This window comes from Chenopodium album, chromosome 10 (genome assembly GCF_948465745.1).
Source record: "Chenopodium album chromosome 10, dcCheAlbu1.1, whole genome shotgun sequence".
NCBI classification, from domain to species: Eukaryota; Viridiplantae; Streptophyta; class Magnoliopsida; order Caryophyllales; family Amaranthaceae; genus Chenopodium; species Chenopodium album.
Window position 1 is genome coordinate 58,587,306 of NC_137843.1, and position 27,318 is coordinate 58,614,623.

A 27,318-nucleotide genomic window follows, 5' to 3' on the forward strand; every position below is an offset into this window, starting at 1 on the left:
AGTATAAGTTTGAAAAAATCATAATTAATTATCTTTTGAGGACAAATTGTATATACTATCTTAAATATTCAGTGGAATAATGTAGTTTCGGGCAAAATAATTCACATCAAGAATACTAAAATTGAGTACATAAAAACTTTTTGAAAAAAAAACAAACAATTGGAGATAAAAAGCTGCCAATAACTTGCATAGACTCTTCAAGCATATCATACAAACTTAAACGGAGAGTATAATCCCTTGCTTAAAGTTCTAATTTAATTAAACACCGTAACCTAGACTTCCTCTTGGCCCTTATTATTGTAGCACTTACTAGGTACTACAAAATACATACTAAGCTAGGCAAAGCAACAAGAACACACTAAATACCTTAGTAGTACTTGTACTTAATTAATGGTAGCTGATTAGCTAGTAATTTGACAAACTTAGAGGCCACTTTAAAAGAGTTTTTGGTTGCCAAAACACCAAGTTTGTGGTCATATGGCACTCCTGGCTTGTTCGAAGCTCCGCGGAACACAATGTGTTTCACTCCATTTGCAACAGCAGTCTGCAACATCATAGAGTATAATCACATTAATAATTCAAGTTACACAAGTTGGCTTAATCTTAAGGAACTTCAAAAAATCCCTAGCTGATTTTTTATTTTTTGAACAATGCTAAAGGCATACATAAAAAATTAAAAATGCATGAGGGAAGGGTATGGTATGGTAGCGATACGTATATACATATAGTCACGTTGATTGCGTAATTTGGCCTCAAAAACAGTAATAGTGACAATCTAGTGAACTTAAACTTATAATCTAATGTATAAGAATATTTTGAAGCGAAGGAAGTATCTTAGTTGTACATTAAGCTTAGAATACTCACCGAGACAACAGCGGCACTTTTCCTGTCAGCAGTGGAGACGTTGAGGTGTTGATAGAGGAACTTCCCGTAAGCCGCGTTCATCACATGTCCGTCGGACGATGAACCCTTAACACCGTAAACAACTCTAGGTACATTCTTAGTGCACAGCCTCTCATCGGTGCAACTTTCAAGATTTATGTTCTGAAATTAAACCACACAATCTTTTTATATTAAACTTAAGGGTTTGAGTGTGCATTTTCCAACCTTACTCCACACTAGCCCGGTCTATGATCACCTCTATACATTACTTCCTCTGTTTTTTAATAGTTACAACACACCTTTTATCACGTTTTTCGATAAGTTGATTAAATTAGGTAAACGAATTAATTAAGCTTTGAAATTTTAACCGTAGCAACTTATCCCTTTCTTCTTATGGGTGATAAATTTTGAGATTTAATATCTTTCTTAAAATATGTGTCAAAAAGGTGTGTTGCAAGTAAATAAAAATGGAGGAAGTATATTCTTATTTGAATGATTTATGTAATAGAATTTGGTGAAATTAAGCTGAAATTACCTTGAGTTGATAAGCCATTTCAAGCCATTCAGGATCAATGTAATACCAAAAGGTTTCCTTGTTTGCACCTTTAGGTGTATATTTATTGATCTTTTGGTATTGCAAACTACCCAACTTGTTTTCTCCAGCTTTTGGAACATTGTAGTCTCCAATTCTCAGTGATGGTAGCTCATTGGAAGCTTCCATTCTACCTTCATATTCCTGATGATTGTCCAAAAAAATTAATAAATAAATTAGATCTACTACGTTTATATAATATGGTCGTCAAAAAAAGAAGGAATGAATATACTACCTCCGTTTTATATTTTTTGCAACTTTGGGTATTATTTGTGAGACATAAAATATTCCAAAGTTGTAAAAAATATGATACAGAGGTAGTACTTAAAATATGATTTCTTATACTTGTATATGGTTACACTAAGTTGATGAAAAGGTAACTAGTGGGAGTGTTGGACCTCATATTATATATCATGAAAAAACAAAGTTTCTTGAATATGAAACATTGAAACATATATAGAGCCAGGGGGACAGATGGAGTATATATAATTATATAATATGTAGTAGTGTAGTACATATGAAAATTTTATGAGACGTAATTGTTTATGATAAAATTATGAATAATGAAAAAGGCTTTAGTAGTTACCTTCCAAGTCCAAGTACTAGCAAAGGCAGTTTCACCTAGCACAGCAACATCAGCAACTTTCAATGAAGGGCTAACCGCGGCGCCGTTTCCTAAATCGATCACCCCTGTGATGTGGAAATGATCGACCAGGATTTGAACTGTTGCACTAACATGAGCCTACAATTACAACAACATAGCAAAGAATTTAAGACGAGATATTCTAACAAAACAGTTAAATTAAAGGTATAGTACTAAGTAATTCTTACGAGTGGAGGTAGAGAGACAACGTAGACGATAGGAACACCGTTGAAAGTACCAATGTTGAATGTTCTTCCGGCTATTTGCATTGAAGAAGTTTCGGGCATAGGGACGTACAAGCCTGAATCCAAAAGGAGCTTCTCGGTGAAATCATTGGACAACACGAGCCCGATAAAAGGGGTGTCACGGTCGGGGTGGTTTAAGGGGAGTTGCGTGGTGTTGGGCACCATTGCTAGTAGGATCCCCATAACTATCGCCACCCCTAACATCTCACGAGACATTTTGGTTTTTGCAAGTATAATAATAATTGTGTTTTACTTAGCTTACTAGACTCGACTTGCTTTGTTGTGTAACTTATGCTGGTGAAATGTGTTTATATTGACATATAGTGGGTCCTACACACTCATTAGTCATAAGACTCATTACTTGTCCAAAATGTGCATTCATATTTACTCCCTTCATTTTTTTTAAGCTAAATTTGGGGTTGTGTAGAGTTTTAGGATGTTTAATTAAATAGTGGGTTAGATAAAATTATTATTTTATAAAAGTAAAGTGGCATGAGAGGGGGTCAGAATAATTAAAGGAGAGAGAAATGATACAGTAAGAAAGAGTGGAGACAGTATTGACTGGTAAATATAATACTCCCTCCGTCCCATAGTACTTGGAATGTTGGGGTGGACACGTAATTTAAGAAAATTACAAGTGGGTCTATTCAAAACATTCTTTTATTGTATAAAAGATTTTCTTTTATATTTTTATATTACAAGAAAACAAGTGGAGTAGGAGTGAGGTAAGTGGAAAAACATTTTTTTTATTAGTGATCTAATTCCATACTTAGTAATATGTCAAGTATTGTGGGGCGGATGAAAATGAAAACTATCAAAATTTGTCAAATTTTATAGGACGGAGGAAGTATATTATTAAATTATAAGGGATTTCCCAAAAAAAAAAAAAGGGCAAAAAAAAAAAAAAAAAAAAAAAAAAAAAAAAAAAAAACGGAAGGAATATATCCAAAGTGAGCATAATTGGTACCCTTTCAAATTTTCAAAATCGGAACGGAAACCTGTTACTGCTATACAAAATGACTCCCTTACCTGGCCTCATCTCTCATCCCTTCTTTTTTGAGATGGATTGCAGATTTGCAGGTACATATGTCTCATGAATCGTGTATCACAAGTCGTGAATAACGTGAGATTCCATTATTTAGTTGCTTTTATTTTCGGGACTGTAGTAGCAAAATGTCACCATATTATTGTCAGAGTTTCTATAAAAATATTAAAAACGATTTCTTTGATAAAGAACATTGATTATTATATTAGATCAAATGTTAAAAGTGCATGATGCTTTTGTCATATGCTTTATCACGGTTGATTCAAATTTACTCCTTTTGTTTTTAAATAATTGCTTTATTTTTTCATGTACGGATTTTTAGAAGAAATTTAAAAAAATAATAAAATATGGAGGTATTGGAGTAGAGGAAAGAAGGAAAAATTATAAAAAGAGCAAAAGTAGTTGAGAGAATTGGGGAGAAACAATATGAAACTAATAAAATGTGGTTTATGTTGGGTCCACTAGGTTAGAGAAATAAATTAAATATTGTATAAGCTTTTTAAATAAGAAAATTGAGTAAGTATTTAAAAACGGCCGGAAAAAAAAAATGAAGCAAGTATTCAAAAACGGAGGGAGTAACATGATTCATACTCGAATAATAATAATAATCTATAGTCTTGCCTTTTGCACACGTGTTTTGGAAGGTACATACAAATACAAATATACTAGATTAGTCTCGTGCGATGCATGATTTGATTAAAATAAAATTTTCTAAATTTGTTTACTTTTTCATACCACAATTAAAAAATAAAAATATTTTCAAAACAAATAAAACATCAGATATTAATAAGAAAAATAGAGCTCATAGAAAAATCAAATGATGAAAAACACACCTGTGAAAAAAATTAAATTATTATTGTTGAATAGAATAGACCGTTTTTCAGAATTTGTTACTAACAATTATGTAGTTGGCCAGAATTTTAATAGAACAAAATAATATCAAAAAATGATGACATCAATTATAATTTTGGAGGGAAAATTTTTAATGACAACATGACATGTGTCTAATTTTAAATTAAAATGATGTTAGCGGTTGCTACTTTAGTATTAGTTATAGATACTCCCTCCGTTTTTAAATAATTGCTTCACTTTTTTATTTTGGATTGTTTTTAAATATTCACCCCACTTTCTTATTTGGAAAGGTTTTACAATATTTGATTCATTTTTCCGGTTTTTTTAGTTAACATTGTTTGAATTTTACACTATTCACATAACATGCTTTGACTCGCTTTTGTGGTTTATAGATACGATAAAACATATTCATGTGGGATCTTATTTGAATCGTTTCAATGTATATTTTATTAATATCCACTTTTTATAAATTTATAATATTGATAATTAGCGATATTAATCGTTAAAAACATGCGTTGGCAAACGTGATAATAGAAAGGTGTCAACTAAAAAAAAACAGAGGAAGTATTTTATTATTTCATATTGTCTCTCCTCCAATTCTCTTAATCACTTTTACTTTTTACAATTTTTTATTTTTTCACCTACCCCACTACCTCCATATATTATTACTTTCTCTAATTTCTCCAAAAATTCCCCGCATAAAGAAATGGAACAAGTATTTAAAAATGGAGGGAGTAAAAAGAAGATAACAAGGTATGAAATACGGATTGAAAAAATTAAAGATGGAAAAAAATAAATAAATAAAAGTTGATTGATTAAAGGTAAATACTCCCTCCGCCCACAGTAGTCTGCAACATTTTCCATAAGTGGGTGCTCTCTATTATCTACAACAAAATTTTTTCTTTCCATTTTTAGTAAATTTTATACAATAAAATGACCACCTTACCCTTACTTTATTTTTTTCAACTTTGTTTAACATCTTATAATTACACTTACTTACCAACTAATTACACCTTACCCCAGCCACTTTGTCGCCGCTACCTGCCAACCACTAGCCAGAGCACCACCCCCACCGCGACGAGACCCCATATCAACGCACCACTCTCCGACCACACCCTAGATCGCCGCCCCATTCTCCGACCAGACCCCACCGCACCTTAGATCGCCGCACCATTTTCCGCACCCTAGATCGAACACACCCTAGATTGTCGCACCCTAGGTTGCCACACCATTTTTCGTCGCCACTACTCCACCACAACCGCTAATCTGAGTTTGTGCGAGGTCAAAGTTCGTGGTGAGTTTCAATTCAAGATTTGGGGTCATGGGTTTCGTGGTGGGTGTCGGTAGTTTGAGTTCGTGGGCCTGGTGCATGAGTGGGGGTTGTGTGGTGGTTTTGGTGGTCTGAGTTCGGTGGTTCTGCGTCCGTGAATGGGGGTTGCGTTGTGGTTTCGGTGGTCTGAGGTCGGTGGTTCTGCGTCAGTGGTAGCGGTTGCGTGGGTGTCGGTGGTTCGTGGGGTGGCGTGGTGGTTCTGCGTCAGTGGTGGGGGTTACGTGGGTGTGGGTGTTGGATTAATTATCCCTTCCCTTTCCTCTTAATTTTCAATAATCTTGCTTAAGAAGTTTTGCCTAGAATTCCGCAAAAAGTAGGTTTGGTGCAGATAATCGTGGGCAAAGGGAGTATAAAATTTAAACAAAAAGCTAAAGTTGAATGTACTATAAAAATAATTGAAAATTAAGGGATATTTATCATGATGAGGACAGGTATGTAGTAAATTCTTTATATGAGCCCCTAGCTACGTGCAGTGTCCAACATTTTGATTGAAAGTTGAAACTTTTTTTTTTTTTTTAAACTTGTACTCCCTCTATCCTTATATTTTTTGCCCTTGTAGACATTCAAATGTGTCTCCCCAAAACAAAACCCAGTGATGAATATCTTTCACGTCACTTGATTATCGAACGAAGTGAAAGTGTGAAAAGTCTAGTGATGCGGTTGTTTTTATTAAAATATCTCGCTTTCTGTTTTTGAAAATATTTCTTTTTATATACTCTATTTATGAAAATAGCCAGTCCAGTTTAGTTTGGTCCATGATAAGGGTTCAATAATAGTGTAGTTGGGTCGGGCTCGAAAAGAGCTTTCCAACGATATATTATAAGCCCAATTCCGATAAATAATGAGGAAGTTGTGGTAATACTACTAAATTGGGCTCGAAATGAATTTTATATGTGGCCCAATGATCTAGAGGAGGGCCTATTAATTATTATTCCTAAAGTTATTAGGATTGATTTTAATCTTCTAGAATATCTAGAAGGTTCTTTTAAGTTCTAATGGAAGTAGGATTGATAATTATTATTTTAAAGAGTTTTATTTGGAATAAAATGAGTGTTTTATGATAAACCCGATTTTAATAAACGCAGAATTTGCTGCTTAATCATACTAAGAAGAGGATTCCGCGTGCAAAGCGCGTCTTATTTCCGACTCAGCGCAAGACAACAGGACTGTCGCCTGACGCTAACAGTTGTCGCCTGGCGCTAGTGCCTGTCGCCTGGGGCTAACTCCTGTTGTTCGTGACAAGAGGTATTTTATTCCGAATGGGATTTGATTTGTTTTCGATCGGTTTTTCTGGACTTTTTTTTTCTACAAATAGGGTCATAGACCTCCGTTTTTAAGAAACAGCAACCATCTAATTCTATTCTCTCTCTCTCTCTCTATTTTTTCTAAACCTTCCCGTATACAAAATACCGCATACATTAGTTCTAAACACACCTAGTCAAGTTCGAAGTTGCCTTCCCCCTAGACGTGAAAGGTTGATAATTTCTGAGGGTTTGGTCCCAAATCTCTATTTCAATTATTTGATTTAATCGTTTGTTTAATATTTTCCTTGAAGTTACTAACGTGTGTATTTTGTTATTAGAAAGAGATACGAGACATCCAAGTAAGTAATTTAATTGTTATTATTTTGACATAGAAATCATGCTTTGATTATTTTGATTCCTAGTATTATGTTAGGATGTTTTATTGCTTCCTAGTATCGTGTTTAGGGTAATAACTAAGATTTTTAATATCATGTATGGTTGCTTCCTATTTCTTCTATCATGTTAGTATTATGTTAGGGTTAAATCTTTGATCTTTAATGTTTAGTGACATGCTAGGATTTGTTATTAATCTTGTTAGTATCATGCCTAGGATCTTGCTAATATTATTATGCTTTATTGAGAATATTATGATGATGATGATTATTTTTTGTTGCTTGATATTATTATTTTTAATTGCTTAATCACGCCCTCTCTTGCAAGATTAAAGAGAATTTGTACTTGTAATCACGCTTAATAAGATAATTAATAATCTTGTTTAGGTTAATATGATTATAATTAAAGTGATCGCCAATAATAGTTTTGTTTGTGCATTAATATTCAACCAACATAGATTAAACAGGTTTAATGTTAACCTAATGATTGTATGTTAGTCAGAAAGCGTACATGGATATGAGAAGAATAAATTAGAGGCCTATTATTAGGGCAGGTTCAATCTCTTTTAGGTTGAATTTGTACCTTCATCCCCGAATATCCAGTCATGGTTCCGGACCACTATGAAGTTAGCGATCTCATGGATCGTGAAGGGGTGTAACCTTCACCCTGTGAACATTTTACAAGTTCCTAAAACTTATTGGCGACTCTTTTACTCTATCTTCCTTCCTTTTGGACGTCACCATGCTTAAGTGTATGGTCACAGTGGGGCTCAAGTGTGGGCTGCTTGAAATATTCTCTACATTTTTTGGTGACTCCATTGGGGAGGATTTTTATTTTAATTTCTGAAATTTATTTTGGCTATAATTTAGAATGAGTGGATGAGACTCGAAAAGTTCTAAGTATTTCATGTGTGTAATTTTGATTAACATTATTGGCATAAGCATAAAAAAGGTCCGTATTGTAAAGACCATCCGTAATGCGTCAAAAAATAGGATTTTTACACGTAGGAAATTAGAAAAATATCTTTCACAACTAGAATCGAAATAACGCTGCGAAAAACTGGAAAATTCAAGAAAAGAAAGCTGTCGAGGCATATAGGAACTAGCGTTGAGAAAACAGTGGAAGCGAGTTTAACTCGCAGGGTCCCATCCACTCGCGCCAACCCTTCCAAAGGTAAGGCTTCCGCGTGGTGCATCCGGACTCATAACCATGGACCCTCTTCGACTAACCCATATCCTGAACTTTAGAGAACTAAAGCTATGGTTAAGTTGCAAACTCATTGCATCATATTGTGACTATTTGATTACTTGAGCATTATTTGCTTGTGCATACTTACATGTGATTAAACTAACCATTTAGTTTGACTTGTAATTATAAATATTCTTAAATAAACTAACCAAGGACTAAAATACTTTTCTTAATTAATTGATTAATTAATTTGAGCTAATAAATATGTCTAAAATCGAGTCATAGTTCCTTTGAGTCAACCCGGATTTTTATTCCCGTATACTGCACGAACGTTAACTTATTTTGGTCATATCCGGAGTTCTAGAATGAATTACGAGTGGTACAACCTATGGATCTGTAGCCCCGAGTTTTATCTTTCATTTGGAGTTGGTTTCATCCAATTCGAATTCACAGATCAAAAGTTATGACTAAAATACTACAGCCTGTCCAGTTTAGTGCACATACGTGAAGTCTTAACTTAATCTTTGTTTGAGTCTAGTCACATGGTCATGACACAAGTCTTAACATGTCACTTACACTCATTAGTCTTAGCACACACTTTGTATATGTCACCATAACCATGTTTTTAGGTTCATGCATGAGTCGTTTTTCCGTCATTTGAGTTGGGGGCCTATTCTATTCCTAATTCTCCCATATTTCTCTATCAAGATCATTTTTTCATCCATATCATTCTTCGTTGATCTCTTCTCATTTATTGCATGTTGAATAGAGCTTGAGTCAAAAATAAAAATTTACCCCCAAGTTCCCTTTCCAACACTTGGTCAAGAAAGGAAGGGCGATTAATCAAGGACAACAACCATTTAATTCTATTCTCTCTCTCTAAAAGCTAGAAGCTCTCTCTCTCTATTTTTTCTAAACCATCCTTCATACAAAATACCGCATACATTAGTTCTAGACACACCTAGCCAAGTTCGAAGTTGCCTTCACCCTAGACGTGAAAGGTTGATAATTTCTGAGGGTTTAGTCCCAAATCCCTATTTCAATTATTTAATTTAATTGTTTGATTTATTATTTTGCTTGAAGTTACTAACACGTGTATTTTGTTATTAGAAAGAGATACGAGACATCCAAGTAAGTAATTTAATTGTTATTATTTTGATATAGAAATTATGCTTTGATTATTTTGATTCCTAGTATCATGTTAGGATGTTTTATTGCTTCCTAGTATCATGTTTAGGGTAATAACTAAGATTTTTAATGTCATGTATGGTTGCTTCCTATTTCTTCTATCATGTTAGTATTATGTTAGGGTTAAATCTTTGATCTTTAATGTTTAGTGACATGTTAGGATTTGTTATTAATCTTGTTAGTATCATGTCTAGGATCTTGCTAATATTATTATGCTTTATTGAGAATATTATGATGATGATGATTATTTTTTGTTGCTTGATATTATTATTTTTATTGCTTGATCACGCCTCTCTTGCAGGATTAAAGGGAATTTGTACAAGGGAATTCGTACTTGTAATCACGCTTAATAAGATAATTAATAATCCTGTTTAGGTTAATATGATTATAATTCAAGTGATCGCCAATAATAGATTTGTTTGTGCATTAATATTCAACCAACATAGATTAAACAGGTTTAGGGTTAACCTATTGATTGTATGTTAGTTAGAAAGCGCACATGAGTATGAGAAGAATAAAGTAGAGGCCTATTTTTAGGGTAGGTTCAATCTCTTTTAGGTTGGATTTGTACCTTCATCCTCGAATATCCAGTCATAGTTCCAAACCACTATGGAGTTAGCGATCTCATGGATCGTGAAGGGGTGTAACCTTCACCCTGTGAACAGTTTACAAGTTCCTAAAACTTGTTAGCGACTCATTTACTCTAGCTTCCTTCCCTTTAGACGCCACCATGCTTAAGTATATGATCACAGTAGGGTTTAAGTGTGGGATGCTTGAAATATTCCCTACAGCCCTATACCTAATGTTTGGATTAATGTTTTTATAATTTTGATTAAAATATAGTGTTATCATGCAAAATTTTATTAAATTTGTGTAATTGTATACTTTATTGATATTAAATTCTTATAATTTTTATGCTTATATAAATGGAGATATATACATTTTAACATACATCTCAAATACTGTAAAAAGTCAAATAGACTTAAAAAAAAAATAGAGACAAGAGGAGTATATCCAAATATTAACATGCCAAATTTGAGCATCTATCGCTAAAAATAATGAATTGATATAAATAGGAAATAGAGACAAGCGGAGTATATACCTGTGTAGGGAATATTTCAAGGCATCCCACACTTGAGCCCCACTGTGATCATACACTTAAGCATGGTGGCGTCCAAAGGGAAGGAAGCTAGAGCAAAAGAGTCGCCAACAAGTTTTAGGAACTTGTAAACCGTTCACAGGGTGAAGGTTACACCCCTTAACGATCCATGAGATCGTTAACTCCTATATGTTTGGAACCATGACTGGTGTTCGGGGATGAAGGTACAAATCCAACCTAAAAGAGATTGAACTGCCCTAAATAGGCCTCTACTTTATTCTTCTCGTATTCATGTGCACTTTCTGACTAACATGCAATCAATAAATTAACCCTAAACCTATTTAGTCTATGTTGGTTGAATATTAATGCACAAGCAAAACTATTGTTGGCGATCACTTGAATTATAATCATATTAACCCTAAACAAGATTATAAATTATCTTATTAAGCGTGATTACAAGTACAAATTCCCTTTAAACATGCATAAAAGGCGTGATCAAGCGATAACAATAATAATCATCAAAAACATAATAATCATAAATCATAATAATAATCATAATAAAACTAAAGCATAATAATAGCAAGATCCTAGGCATGATACTAACAAGATTAATAACAAACCCTAGCATGTCACTAAACAATAAAGATCAAAGCTTTATTCCTAACATGATACTAGCTAATATTAAGAAAGAAATAGGAAGCATCATAACAACCATACATGATATTAGAAATCTTAATTGTTACCCTAAACATGATACTAGGAAGCAATAAAACATCCTAACATGATACTAGGAATCAAAATAACAATCTAAGCATGATTTCTATATCAAAAGATCAATAAAGCAATTAAATTACTTACTTCGATGCTTCGTATCTCTTTCTAATAACAAAATACACACGTTAGTAACTTCAAGGAAAATATAAAATCAAAACAATTAAATTAAATAATTGAAATAGAGATTTGGGACCAAACCCTCAGAAATATCAAACCTTTCACGTCTAGGGCGAAGGCAATTTCGAACTTGGCTAGGTGTGTCTAGTGCTAATGTATGAGGAATTGTGTTTGTAAAAGGCTAGGCTAGAAAGAGGGAGAGAAAGAATAAGCTTTAGCTTAGAGAGAGAGAAGAATTAGAGAATTCCGGTTATCGAAAAAAACGGAGGTCCAGGGACCCTATTTATAAGAAAATAGTCTGGAATTGATAGAAACGAATTAGAGTTTGAAAAGAAATAAAACACGCTTCTGTCGCCAACGACAGGGCTTGTCGCCAGGCGACGAAACATTCGTCGCACGACAGGCTTCGTCGCCAGGCGACGAAACTGTCGTTTGGCGATGCAAAAGGTTTTCCACGCGGAATCTATTTTTCGATAAAATCAAGTCGTAAAATCCGTACGAAGAGTAAAATCGTAATTTCATTTAAAACACTTCTTTTATTCCAAATAAAACTCATAAAACATAATTTTCAATCCTAATCCCTTTAGGATTCAAAAAAACCTCCTGGAAGATTCTAGAAGACTATTATCAATCCTAATTGCATGAGAAATAATAATTCATATTAGGCCCTCCTCTAGATCATTGGGTCGCATATAAGAACCAAAATGGGCCCAGTTTGGCCATAACTTCCTCATTATTCATCGAAATTGGGCTTATAATATATTGTTGGAAAGCTCTTTTCGAGCCCAATCCAACTACACTATTATTGGACCCATATCATGGACCAAACTAAAATAGAATGCACGTTTTTCATAAAAATAGAGCAGATTTTTGAAAATAGAAAGAAAGATTTTTAATAAAAACTAACCACAACATTAGACTTTCCACACTTTCACCTCATTCGATTATGATTCGACGCGAAAGGTATTCATCACTGGGTTTGGTTTTGGGGAGACACATTTGGGTGTCTACAACCTGTCAATACTTTTTTGGTGGAATATTAGTCAATACTTGCATGTGCATTTATTTAATATGTATTAAGGTCTCGTTTGGTTGATATGGGAAATAAATTTCCATAGAAAGTTGTATTTCATTAGAAGTTATTTCCCAAATGAAAATCTTTGGAATTTATTTAAGTTGTTTGGTTGTGACTATGGAAGTACAAATTCCCATTAATTTTTATTGACCTAGGGAAGCCTAAGTAATTTACTTCCTATGTTTTGTGGAAAGTAGAAATTCCCATGAATTCTAATTTTCCTCATTTTTATTTCTTTGTGTCAACCAAACCACTACCCATATTATAAGTTCCCATGAATTTTCACTTCCCCCTTTTATTTTGTCAACCAAACAAGCCCTAAGATTTGGTTCATGCCTTGACCCTAAATACACACATCATTTTACAACTTACTTTACGCACCTAGCTAGTAATCACATGAGCACAAAAACTTTTAGGCCTTGTTTAGTCCAATTTAATTTTATTTATTTCAGAAAAAATAAATTTAGATCAAATAATCATTTTATGTGCGTTCTTTTTATTGCGGTATATCTTGGATTTTGTAATAAAAAAATTATGAAAATTACATATTAATAAATGTTTATTATTATGAAGTTAACAAGACCTCACATGATGTATTTTTTGTTTATAGTTTATCGTACACATAAGGTTAAAGTTTGGACAATTCAGAAAATTAGATTATATTATGTCAGATCACATAAGCAAAATTAAATAAGGTGAAATGAACTAAACAATCCTTAGTATATATAAATAATAATAAATCGTTATACTCCTATAGTGAATCACCTTAAAGTGGCATATAAATATGTAGTTATTGTTAGGGATGGCAGTGGGTCGGGTTAAATGGGAGACCCGTCCCATCCCCGCCCAAGTGGGGCGGGGATGGATGGAGGTTTGGCGGGTGATGGGGCGGGGATGGGTATAAAATGTGTACCCATCATGGGTGATAGGGCGGGTATGGATTTTAGAGTAGACCCGCCCCGCCCCGCACCCACCTTATACCCCCACCATTTTTCTTATAGAAGAGTTTAGAATTTATGAAACTTGATACCCCCTAAAACCCAATAAGCTTGAATAGTGAAAGTCCCAATTTTCTTAACCTAATTTGATATAATTGTCATTAATGTGCTACAATAGAGCATCATGGCAATGGGTTTGTGACGATTTTAGGGCGGGTATGAGGTGGGTATGAATATTCAAGTGGGTGATGGAACGGGGATGGATCCTATCTTGTATCCGGTGGGGCGGATATGGATGTGGATATTGTACCCCCCACGGGTGGTGGGGCGAGGATGGGTATAAGATTTTTAGACGGGTATGGGTATGGAGGTACCATTATCCGCATCCGACCCGCCTCATTGCCATCCCTAGTTATTGCTTTGTAGGTTTTATCTTCATAACATGAGCGTGAAAAGATCATAATTTTTGTTATTTTAGAGATTGTACGTATTATATATATTATTTTTACATACATATTGAATGTAGTAATATTTTTTTTTTCAAATAATTCCAATCAAGAACTCCAAACCTTTTGTTTTCGGCCGATCAAAAAAAAAAAAAAAAAAAAAGCGAAATGCGTAATAGAGGGGCCAATAACTTGCATAGATTTCACTCATTATCATACAAAGCTAATTAGGGAGTACCAATGCTTAGGTAGGTCAAAGTTCTAAACACCGTAACCTAGAATTTTCTTCCTCTTGGCCCTTATTATTGAAACACTTACTACATAGTACATACTTGGCTAAACAGCTAGCAAGAACCCTCAAAACAGTACACTTCAGTAGTACTTGTACTTAATCAAAGGTAGCTGATTAGCGAGTAATTCAACAAACTTAGAAGCCACTTTGAACGAATTTTTGGTTGCCAAAGCACTAAGTTTTTTGTCATACGGCATTCCTGGCTTGTTCGAAGCACCACGAAACACGATGTGTTTCACTCCATTTGCAACGGCAGTCTGTAACATCATAGAGTAATTAACAATCATTTGAGTTACACGACTAAATATATATTTAGAGGCGGAGGAAGTAGCTAATAGTGTATATATGCACGTTAGACTTAGAAAACTCACCGAAACTACGGCGGCACTTTTTCTGTCAACGGTTGAGACGTTGAGGTGCTTGTTGAGGAACTTCCCGTAAGCATGGTTCAACACATATGCATCGGACGATGCGCCTTTAACACTATACACAACACTAGGTACATCCTTGGTGCACAACCTCTCTTCAGTGCAGCTTTCCAGATTCATATCCTGAAATTGAACCACACACACTTTTATTATTAGACCTATTGAGTTTATTTATTTATTTATTTTTTAATAAATAAAAATGGACCGCTTTGGATTGTACATAAAATCAAAACTTGGTTAGACCTAAAAAGATCACACAAATCTATCCCAATTTTAAGGTTGGGTTTGTGTTTGTGTCCATGTACTGACTCTATCCTCTTTTAGAATAGGGCCACTCTTTTTAACCATATTAAATCCCAACTCGGTTCGGTGCATAATTAATCACCTCTATATATGATATTCTTATAATTGACATGATTAATGTTCCTAATAGAATTAGGTGAAAATGAGGTTGAAATTACCTTGAGTTGAGAAGCCATTTCAAGCCATTCAGGATCAATGTAATACCAAAAGGTTTCCTTGTTTGAACCTTTAGGTGTGTATTTTTTTATCTTTAGGAATTGTAAACTTCCCAACTTATTATCTCCTGCTTCTGGAACATTGTAGTCTCCAAATCTCAGTGATGGTAGCTCATTGGAAGCTTCTATACTACCTTCATATTCCTGATCATTGTCCAAAGAAATTAATTAATTAGAGTGAAAAAGGAAGAAAAAAAATAATTAATTGAACTAAAATTATCTCATTCTCTAAATGTATACTTTAATTACATTTCCACGTAGTATTCTTATATTTGGTCGAATAAAATTGATGAAAACATATAAGTAGTATATAGAGACAGAGGGAGTATATATTACATGTACAGTATGGAATACAAGCGTAGTATACCTTCCAGGTCCAAGCGCTAACAAAGGATGTTTCATCTAGCACGGCAACATCAGCAAGTTTCACTGAAGGACTAACAACGGCCGCGTTTCCTAAATCGATGATCCCCCAGATACGGAAATGATCCACCAGGATTTGTACTGTTGCACTTACATGAGCCTACAATTACAACAATAGAAGAATAAAAACGAGTTTATCATCATAGATCAGAGTAACTCATAACACGTACGAAGTCACTAGAATTTTGTTGTCCCTAGTCCCCGACTCACTAATTGGATATAAGAGGTTTAAATTTTCTCGTTGTAGCCTTGAGTCAGTTAGGCACTAGCCTCTTTTTTAGAATGTTGTCAAAAAAAAAAAAAAAAAAAAAATCCCTGACTCACTAATTGGATATGATAGAGAAACTCCATGCTGAGTCGTTCATAGGAGCAAACCGATACAATGCATATTCCAGCAAAATATTTAAAAAAAAAAAAAAAAATAGTAACTTTTCTAACGAAACAAAACAATTAAATTAAAGGCATAGTACTAGCTAGATAATTCTTACTAGTGGACCAGTAGAGACAACGTAGATGGTAGGAACACCGTTGAAGGTACCGATGTTGAATGTTCTTCCGGCTATTTGAATTGAAGGAGTTTCGGGTTCAGGGACGTACAAGCCTGAATCCAAAAGGAGCTTCTCATAGGAAGAACCGGATAAGATGAGCCCGATAAAGGGACCATCAATGTCGGGGCGGTGTAAGGGGAGTTGCATGGTGTTGGGCACCATTGCTAGTAGGAGCCCTATAACTATTGCCACCCCTAACATCTCACGAGTCATTATGGTGTATTGTTTAATTGTGTTTTGCTAAAGTTTACTAGACTCGACTTGCTTTGTTGTGTTAGTGAAGTGCAACTCTACAAGTGTCCTTATATAGAACTATGGTGGGTTATTCGTACTCTTTTATTTACATCACATTGATAATTTTGTATTTTTACCTTTCTCTCTCTTTCTTTTTTCCACTATTAAAATTATTGTGCCCAACTTATATGGTGCAATAATAAAAAAAACAGAAAAAGTAAATAATGTATATATCATTAATATTTTTAATTATCAACAAGTAAAAATATAAATAGATGAATGAAATTTAACAAGATCGCATTTTTTTTTCTTTTTTAAATATGAAACACCAAAGAATCAAAGATAGTTAGAGATTTAAAGTAAGAGTCTGTTCTGATTGATCAAACTGAGTTGAACTGAGCTAAACTAAACTGAACTTATTGGAGCTGAAATGAACTGAATATTTTATGAGAGAAGGAAATTAAGAACCGAAGTGAACTGAACTGAACTGAACTTATTAGAGCTGAACTGAAAATAATCTGAAGAGAACAGACCCTAAAAGATGTAAATAGTGTAAAAAAAATTAAAATGTCCAAACAAAATAAATAAGATTGAATATTTAAACTAAATAAAATAATAAAATGTGAATGAAAATGTTGTTACTCTATCTGCATCAACTTTTAACGCACTAATGAAATATCTAATCAATATATTATGCTAAGAGCAACTTTAGCCCCCAATCTTAAATTTGAACGTGACATCATTTTTTATGGTCCCCATTGAAAATGATGTCATCAAATTCTTGTTAAGATTCATTAAGACTTGTCTAAATTTATTACTTTAGTCCTAAGAATTAAATACTACGTATATGACATAATCTTAAACATATATATATAAGGATAATACAAATAAAATTGAGGTGGGTCATAATCTCAAGTGTTAAGTTGAGTATGAAATTCCAAGACACAACTTGAGACTTGCTTGAGATTTAAGAAGAAAATTAAGGAAAGTCTTAAACATAACTTTTAAGACTCAAAATAATGATGTCACCCCAAGTCTTAAGACTAAGAATGGGGCTAAACATACTCTAAGGCTAATATTAGTTCAGGAAAATTATACAATCAATTTTATTTTATTTTATTTTATTTTTTTTTTGGCGGGGGGGGGGGGGGGGGAAGGGAAATTATACAATCAAGTAATCAACCATAGTTTATGTGATTTTAAAAAGAAATTAGATAAAGACTTTTTATCACTCCTTACAGTTTTTGTTGAAAGTATAAAATAGATAGTACAAATGTGATAACTGATGTTGGATATGCATGTGTTACACGAAATCCTTTTTTGTCCGTTCTTTTTCATCTTTTTCTATGAAAGAAAATCTAAAAGAGAATTATCTTATAATTAAAGACGATGCTTAACATATACGGAGTTGTCGGAGTAAAAAGATGAGTCAAAATGTCTATTTTTTTCAAAACTTTTTACCATAATAGCTATTTTTTTTTTAAAAAAAAATGTCTTTCAAAAATAAAAATAGCTCTTTTTTAAAACTATTTACTGAAATAGCTAAAATTCTACAAAAAGCCATACTAAGGGTCTATTATCTTCAATTTAAGTTTAATTCAGTTTAGCTCCAATCAATTCAGTTCAATTCAGTTCAGTTTAATTCAGTTCAGTTCATTTCCTAATTTCCTTATCTCATAAACACTTCAGTTCAATTCAGTTTAGCTCAGCTCATTTCATTTCAATTCAATTCAACTCAGCTCAGTTCAATAAATCAGAACAGGCCCTAAACCCATTATTTTGTGTTTTGATTTCTTCCTTTGTGTCAAGTTTATGCACTGTAAAATCCAAGATATTGAATTTCCTTATAATATACTAGAAGAATGATGTCATACTTATACTTCTAATGATAACCGTGAGTTTCAAGTTATAGTTATTTTGTTTTCCCTTTTTTCAAGCTAAAGTTAATCAAAAATCTTGCGCGGTGCGGTAAATCGGTAATTATAAGCTTCTAATTACATATTGACATTAGCTGATTTGCCTGATCAAGCATCCAATATATAAGCCCAAAGTAATGGTTGAAGCCTATATATATTGTAAAATTCCCAAACAAATTAATTATAATTTAACCAAGATATTAAACAATACGGAATACTAATGAAATATTTAAAGTTGCAATTGGAAAAAATTCAATGGGTAAGGCGTTTGCTGCCGTTGTAAAATTGCTTTCCAATTTCTCCGCTTTAATGTCGCCAAAATAATTCTAGGAATGATGTAGATATTTGATGAAATTTTAGATATTAATGGATTCTAGAGGAGGGTTTAATTATTAGTTTGTTCATTGCAATCGTTGAACCCAGCAAAGAAATCAAACAATAAATCCAAAAAACCAGTTTAAGATGAGTTTACAATGGATTAGTTTCACTATCTCTCTAATTTTTAGGTAATTTGGTAAATTCTTTTGTAAAGTAGCTATTTTGGAAAATAGTTTATTTGGGTTTTATTCTAAGGTTTGATTTGGTCAAATTTAGCTGATTTAATAACCTCCAATCAAATAAGAAAAAAGTTTATAAATTCTAATAAAATATTTATTTTATTAGAATTTATAAACTTTTTTCTTATTTGATTGGAGGTTATTAAATCAGCTAAATTTGACCAAATCAAACCTTAGAATAAAACCCAAATTTGGGCATATATTATTTTTAGACTTGATTTTCCAAAAAAGAGGGTTTGGGCATCCTGAAAAAACCATTTAAGTTAAAATTTTGTTCCGGGTTGATTTTGGTATGAAAAGCCTACTATTTTTGGCCCAAAAACGCCGCTTTGGACAAAATTTTCGACCTAAAGTAGGCCTAACCCAGCTTGAAGGTTTGGCCCGAAATAGGCCATTTTTTTTTTACAAAGTCTGGCCCAACCTTTAATCACCTTTATAATCAGCCCTTAAACATTCTTAAAAATTGGATGTACAATCAAATATTGTACCTCCGTTACAAAGTTACCTTAAATTGATCAAAAGTTAATCTTTAATGAATGAAAGTTACTCATATATATATAAGTTACCCTGATATAAATAAAAGTTATTTATGCTTTATTGATATAAGTTACCCCCAAAAAATGTAAAAGTTACCATAAATTCAACAAAAGTTACCCCAATGTACAATAATATTATTGTACATCGGGTGTATACAAAATTTTTTGTAACTTATTATATAAACTTTTTGTACCTTATATTATTTATTTATTATTTTTTTTCATTATTTTAGTGAAAAAAAAACCTACATTTATACTTCCTTCGTTTTTTTTTTCAGTTGACACCATTTGACTTTTACACTATTCATAAACTACATTTTGACTAGCTTTTGTGATTTATAATTTTGATAAAATATAGTCAAATGGGGTCTTGTTTGAATCGTCTCAATGTATATTTATTAATATCCATTTTTTATAATTTTTAATGTCGAGAATTAGAAATATTAATCATTAAAATAATGCGTTGACAAGCGTAGTAATAGAATGATGTCAACTAAATAAAAGCGGAGGTAGTATAATATAGCAAAATTCAACTATACTACCGACAACAAATTTAACATTATTAACAACCACAAAAACATGTGATAAAATAGGGCCAACCATAATTAGATAGGCTCTTCATTCATTTTATTATCCTACAAATTAAAGTTGTGTACAATGCTTAAATTAGATCAAAGCTCATACACCATAATCTTGATCGATTTGTCTTCGCTTAGGCCCTCTTTATTTTGGAACTTACAACGACACACCTACGTACAACTGTACAAGCTAGACATGGCAAAGTAGCAAACATACACACAAAAACACTTCAGATGTACTTGTACTTGAGCATAGGTAGTTCATTAGCGAGTAACTCAACAAACTCCGAAACCACTTTGAATAAGTTCTTGCTTGTCAAGGCTTTAATTTCATTGTCTGATGATGTTCCTGGCTTGTTCGACGCACCACGGAACACAATGTGCTTCACTCCATTTGCAACGGCAGTCTGCAACATCAAATATGGTATAACAATTTATGTTACATGAGTTAGTTTTATCGTAATATTATAGTAATTACTCATTACTTGAAAGAATGTATTATTGTTGAGGAAAACTTTGTAGATGGTTAAATTGAACAACATATTTTTTGTAAATTAATTAGGATAATAATTCTAAGAAAAAAGGTTTGATTGTACACTTCTCTAGCTCACACATTATCTTATAGCCTTAGAAAACTCACCGAGACAGTGGCGGCGCTTTTCCTATCAACGGTTGAAACACCGAGTTCCTTGTTTAGGAACTTTCCGTAAGCTTCATTTTGCAGATACGAATCCGAAGATGATCCTTTTACATCAAATTTAACACTTGGTACGTCCTTTGTGCACAACCTTCCGTTAATGCAGCTTTCAAGAGTAATATCCTGAAATTATAAAATTAAAACATACAATCAATTTTTGAAATTAAATTGATTAGAAACTATTATTTATAATGTGATCATACTATGTATCGTAATGTAAGGTACGTAAATTATGATATGTTTAAGGTATGTAATAACGTACCTTGAGTCGAGAAGCAATTTTAAGCCATTCAGGATCAATGTAATACCAAAAGGTTTTCTTGTTAGAACCTTTAGGTGTGTATTTGTTGATCTTTTGGAATTGTAAACTTGCTAGCTTGTTCTCTCCTGCTTCCGGAACGTTGTAGTCTCCGATTTTCAATGATGGAAGATCATTCAACGCTTCCATTGAGCGGCCTTCATATTCCTGGAGGCAGTGATGGATCGTTTAATCAATAAACGGCCTTATTAATTAGGTGGCTAATAGTTAGCCAAATAATTGGAGGAAGTAGTAATGGAGGAATGTTATGTATGTAGAAATACATAACAAGGGGCATTTATGTAATAACATATATATATATATATATATATATATATATATATATATATATATATATATATATATATATGAGAGGACGATAAAATAATGCCGCCGAACATACAGTGATATTATATATGCATAAAGTGGTATTATATATGCATTTAGTTATACTAAATTATGCATAAATAGTAGCACTGAAGATTCAATGGTACTATATAAGCTTACAATGGAGCAATCAGTATGTGGTCCTCCACCACGTGAGACAATCTGACTAAAAATAGGCGAGGTCCACCTATAGGCTTCTCTCTTCCTATCTCTCTCCTTTTTTCTCTCTCTATCACGTGTTTTTAATATATTTTAGTCATTGTTATGTATTTATAACATTCCCCCCTTTAAAATGCCTCAAATAATCGCATCGCAAATTATGCACACACCTATACTCCCTCTGTTTTTTTTTAATTTTATTTGTATCAGTTTGACCGGCACATTTACCAAGACGTAACTTTAACCATTAATATCTTTAATTGTAAATTAGTAAAAATTATAACAAAATTATATTATGAAACTAGACATTATGACGAATCTAATGATATATTATATAATAACATTAATTTATTTTATAGAGGTGAAAAAATTAAGTCAACCATGGTATGTGAATAGTGTAAAAATTAAAGTGATGCATTTTAAAAAAAAAACGGAGGGAGTACTTTTTTCCTAAAAATGTTTATGTGCCACGTGTATCTATTCTTGTACTAGAATCATGCCACATCATCATTCATAATCTCTATTTCACGTCATAATTAACCAAAAATGCATGCAAAGAGGTTTGAACACTAGACCCCTCCTTTAATAAAGACAACACTTGGTACCATCTTAGCTACGAATAATTCATGTTCTATAAATCTAAAAAAATATATAAATACATGCACATTAGAATGTATCATAAAAGTAAAAATAATCCAAAATAATTAGTTGCTGTCATGGTATTATGATTTTCATTCAAATGAGTTTGAACTCAATATCCATCAAAGCAAGGAGATTTTAAGAAAGTGAGCTTCCAGCCTAAATTGACAAATAAAATACAACAAACTAAGTCTTTCAAGCTCTTTAAAGAGAAACACCCTGTGTATTGCTCGGACCAAATACCAGGTTGTTTATTATGTAGGGAACATAAATGAGTGCCATTACTTTTTTGAATGCCCAAGATCTTCAATTGATTAAAAAACATGTGATGGTATTAAACGTCAATTTCATTGAAGGTATTAAGGACAACTCTTAGGGGTTGTTTGGTTGCACTCAAAAAAATGGAGGAATTGAAAATTCTCATGAATTTGAAAATAAAAAGCTTGTTTGGTAGACCTTAAAAAGTGAGAATGTGGGAAATGTAAAATCATGGAAATTTTCAATTTTCACAAAACATGGGAATTTAATTACCAAGCCCCCCCTTGGTAATTCAAAATTCCCATGATTTGTAAATACCCATATAACAACCAACAAGTTTGATAAATTCCTAGGAAATTTGATGTGGAATTTTAATTCCCATGAAATACAAATGCCGATTTTAATTCCCATAGGAAATTAATTCCTTTGTCAACCAAACAAGCCCTTAGCTTGGTTATCCCGTTGTTAAGCTGTCCCTTTCACTAACATAAATAAAATTGTCATTTTTTTTAATGTTTTCTAAATTATAATGTAGTATGTAGTACTATTTATAATAAGTGTGTTTGATTATGAATTAGGTCAAGATCATAACATATGGTACACAAGTTTAGTAATGGATTACTAAAAGACCAAAAAAGGCACAGTTAAAAGGGCAAGAGGAAATAAGAATTATAAAATTTTATTCTTTTGCTGTAATTTATTGTCATCGTTTTTTTTTTTTTTTTTGCACAGTTAAATCTAGGCGAGAATAGTACGGAGTAATAAGTATTAACTTGGTGTTACTTGTATATTAGGTTTAACTACCACAAGTTCACATATGTCCTGTCATTATCTTTATATAAATATGTAACATCTTTTATACATTGAGAGCAAAATTATTTAGTTATTGCACGTAGAATGTTAAGATAGAATATATCTTATTATATGATAGGAAAGAATATATTGTGTGATCTTGTAAGTATTATCTTGTGAGGAGAATTATTCTCCAGAGGCATAACTTTGTATAAATATTTCATAATGATGAATGAGAAGATTAGGAATTTGAGCTCAATTTGACATAGAAATTAAAAGGTGTAGTAGTATATACCTCCCAGGTCCATGCACTAATGAAGGATGTTTCACTAAGCACTGCAATATCAGCAAGTTTTAGTGAAGGGTTAATCGATGCAGCGTTCCCATAATCGATGATCCCCATTATTGGGAATGTGTCGACCATCATTTGGACTGTTGAGCTTACATGAGCCTACAAATTATGAGAGAGAAAAAAATATTATTAGCAATCATAATAAAAATTTAAAAGTCAAGTTTTATTCTAGTAGAGTTGGAAGGTTCAAAACACGGATTATTTTATGGTAGTCATTCTTTGTTCAATTTGAAAACTTGGTATATACTCCTATGCTGAGGTTATGCATTGGTCTCACCTTAGCTTTTCTACTCAGGCAACACAATACACATAGTTGATCATAGTATTGCTACCATGATTCTTTTCTATGTAGTAACATCATTGTTTTTTTAAAAACAGTTTATATCTGCAAGGCCAATATTGTCATATACTCGCCATGCTACATTGACTTAAATAGCCTTAAATTAATAGTCAACGATATTACATAGTAATAGAGTACATCTAAGGAGTATATAAGTTCATAAGGTGGTTAATTTCCGTCTCATTTCCCAAATCACATGTACGCCGTGTATATATAAAACAATAAAGGTGATCATCTAAATAAAACTTACCATAGGTGCTAAAGCAATGACATAGATGGTAGGAACACCTTTGAAAGTTCCAACTTTAAAAACTCTTCCGGCTTTCTTGACGGAAGTTTCAGGGACAAACAAACCAGAATCCAAAAGTAGCTGCTCATCATGAGCAGTCGATAAGATGAGCCCAATATAGGCACTACCACGCCGATCAAGGTTGGCGCCGGTTAAACGAGATTGCATGGTGTTGGGCACCATTGCAAGTAGGAGCCCAATAACCATGACCACCCCCAACATCTCACGAGCCATCTTGGTGTTTTTAGTGATTCTGTTTGTGTTTGGCTAAGTTTACAAGACTAGCTTGGCTTATTGTAGTTTAAAGAGTGTAACGCTTGCTCTTATATAGAACCTGTAGTGGGCCCTACTCCGTAGAGAAAGATTAGGATTACATGGCTCTTGAAAATTCTATAAAAAAAAAGGGCTTTTTGTCAAAAACTACCTAATAAAACCCATATTTTACTAGGTGATTTATCAGTAAATTCCTATGAAACCTAATAAAAAAAATGTTGTTAACTATCTAATAAAGGTAAAATGTTGTAAAAAACTCCCTAAGAAAAGGTAAAATATAATGTTGTAAAATACTAGCTATACCGAATTTTTATCATTGATCGACTTCAAAATACTCCCAAAACCACCGCTTTCATTTCCAAAACTAGTACAACTTGCTTGAAATCGTCTCCACCACATCTAAACCACCTTTCTACCCCAAAACCACCACCTCTAACCCTAAAAAACACCATCCCGAAGGACTAATCTACCTTCACCAACTCAAAATATCCTCAAAACACCCCGAAAATAACCTTACCACCTTGAAAACCAACCCTCACGGTGGTTTTGGGGATGTTCTAAGGTGGATCAACATCCTAAAATTAAGTCAACGGTGGAATTTTGGTCTAAGGTAGTATATTACAACATTTTATCTTTTATAAGGTAGTTTCTTACAACTTTTTTTTTATTAGGTAGTTTCACAAATTTTATGTTTTATTAGGTAGTTTTTGACAAAAATCCAAAATAAAATGTTTTGGTTACTGTATTGGTTTTAGAGTATTGTTGATAAATATTACTTCGAATATAAAGTTTAGAATTTTTATACTCCATTAAGTTAATTAGTAATTGTAAGTCACTTAAAATTATAATTTGACACATTTGATTGAAAATATATGTTCTCTTATTAGGGTTAGGAACTTGGGATGTACTGTATGTTTTATTGTTTATAAGTAAAGGCTATGTTAGTGGCATAACTCCAGCCATAAGGTCAATGCTAGAGGACTAACCCGTTCACATGAGAGCCCTTTGAACTTTAAAAGGCTGGGTAGACGAGATTTGTAACCTAACTTAATCACATACATATTAGAGGATCAATTCAACTAAAAAGTTGAGCTAAGAGTTAAAATTATAGGATTGTATCAATACTTAAACTAATAATTAAAGCCCAAGATTTTTATTATACTGATAAATCAATTAATAAGAATAAGATATACTACCTCCATTTCATAAAATCTGCAACAAACTTGGTTGCACATTTCCCAAAGCAAAATTTCTTAAGCAAAGATTAGTAAAAAAAAGCATGTGATTAATTAGATGAGAGAGAAAGTGAACACCACCACTCCACCAGCACCCACCTTGTAACCCACCCTCTCACCACCAGATTTGAAACCCCACCACCAGCCCACCACCCAAAACCCGACTAACCAACTCGCACCACCACCCAAAACCCACCCCACCAACTCGCACCACTACCCTAACACACCACTACTAGAAAACAGCTCATTTCCGACGGATTACGTCCGACGGACCCTAAATCCGTCGGAAACACTAAATTTTCAGACGGATTTTCATTCCGTCGGATATTTCCGACGAATTCATTAAATCCGTCGGAAAATAGGTACTTTACGACGGATTTAAAATTCCTCGGAAATTTCCAACGGAAAAATCCGTCGGAAAGTAATTAAATTTCTGACGGAATTGTAATCCGCCGGAAAATTAATGCTTTCCTACGGATTTTTCCGTCTGAACCATTAAAATATATATTTTTTTTATAACACCCTTAACCCTAAAGGGTATAAGGGGCGCCGCTTCTTCTTTCCTCCTTCTCCCCTCTTTCCTCCTTCTGGTTTTCTCTTTCCTCCTCCTCCTCTACTTCGTCTTTCTTTTTCCTCTTTCTCCTCCTTCGTCTTTCCTCTTTCTCCTCTTTCGTCTTTCTCTTTCCCTCCTTCTCCTTCGTCTTTTCTATCTCTTCTTCTCTTTCCCTTTGTTTTTTCGTTGTTTTTCGCGCAATATTGGTGATTTCACGGGCAAATTGGTGGTTTTCGTCACAACATTCGCATAATTCCGTCAAAAAACGATGGTTTTTATGGAGAAATCGAAGGTTTTGAGGTCATATTCGACCCTGAAAACTCTAGATCTAGAGTTTCAGGGTCGAATTTGGCCTTGTAAACCTAATTTCGAGGTTTTGTGCGGTAGAATCAAGGTATGTATCTCCTTTTTTTTTATTTTGTTTGTTGTTTTTTTCTGATTTTTTTGGATATTAATGGTGGTGGTGGGTTGTTGTGGTGGTGGTGGTGGATAGGGGTTAGTAGATGGGGTTCGGTTAGAGTGGTGGTGATTTTAATCTGTTTTTTTGGTTAATTTTTGGGTTAAGTTTTGTATTGGCGGCGGCGGTGGATTAAGGTGGGTGGTGGGGGTGGTTTGCTTAGGTGGGCTGGTAAATCTAGGCTCGTTTAGGTGTGGGCTGGTAGCGTGGGTTAGGGGGGCTAGTGGTCGGGGCTGGTGGTGGGGGATGGTAGCTGGTGGTCTTGGCTGGTTGTGGGGTGTGGACGGGAGGTGGTAGGCTTTTTTTTTTTGTTTTTTTTATTATTTTCCGACGGAATTTCCCTCGCAAATTTCGGAGATTTACGACGGAAAGTACCGGTGCCGGAAAATCTTTTCCGACAAATATATTCCGTCGGGACAGTGTTTCCGACGGAATTTTCCGTTGGAAGAGTCTTTTTTCCTACAAACCATTTTCTGACAACCACTTCCAACGGAATTCCGTTGAAAAC

General features: G+C 33.4%; 3 protein-coding genes and 1 long non-coding RNA gene across 4 annotated transcripts; all 4 read right to left on the reverse strand.

Moving 5' to 3' along the window:
• Positions 1–314: 314 nt before the first annotated feature.
• LOC145564335 (bark storage protein A-like) lies at positions 315–2,599 on the reverse strand. The gene is made up of 5 exons (XM_081624653.1): positions 2,306–2,599; positions 2,061–2,216; positions 1,418–1,618; positions 865–1,044; positions 315–544 (listed from the first exon to the last, which is right to left on the reverse strand). The coding sequence occupies exons 1-5, from the start codon at positions 2,576–2,578 to the stop codon at positions 368–370; spliced, it is 987 nt and encodes a 328-aa protein (XP_081480779.1). The 5' UTR covers positions 2,579–2,599; the 3' UTR covers positions 315–367.
• Positions 2,600–14,311: 11,712 nt separating this feature from the next.
• Positions 14,312–16,473, reverse strand: LOC145564336 (bark storage protein A-like). The gene is made up of 5 exons (XM_081624654.1): positions 16,201–16,473; positions 15,657–15,812; positions 15,233–15,433; positions 14,715–14,894; positions 14,312–14,600 (listed from the first exon to the last, which is right to left on the reverse strand). Exons 1-5 carry the CDS (start codon positions 16,471–16,473, stop codon positions 14,424–14,426), a joined length of 987 nt encoding a protein of 328 aa, XP_081480780.1. The 3' UTR covers positions 14,312–14,423.
• Positions 16,474–20,168: 3,695 nt separating this feature from the next.
• LOC145564337 (uncharacterized) lies at positions 20,169–21,245 on the reverse strand. Its single transcript, XR_014094804.1, has 3 exons — positions 21,109–21,245; positions 20,722–20,901; positions 20,169–20,488 (listed from the first exon to the last, which is right to left on the reverse strand). It is a non-coding gene; the product is annotated as an uncharacterized LOC145564337 (long non-coding RNA).
• A 1,154-nt stretch (positions 21,246–22,399) lies between these two features.
• On the reverse strand, positions 22,400–24,526 carry LOC145565569 (bark storage protein A-like). Its single transcript, XM_081625529.1, has 3 exons — positions 24,254–24,526; positions 23,607–23,762; positions 22,400–22,420 (listed from the first exon to the last, which is right to left on the reverse strand). The coding sequence occupies exons 1-3, from the start codon at positions 24,524–24,526 to the stop codon at positions 22,400–22,402; spliced, it is 450 nt and encodes a 149-aa protein (XP_081481655.1).
• Positions 24,527–27,318: the final 2,792 nt, after the last annotated feature.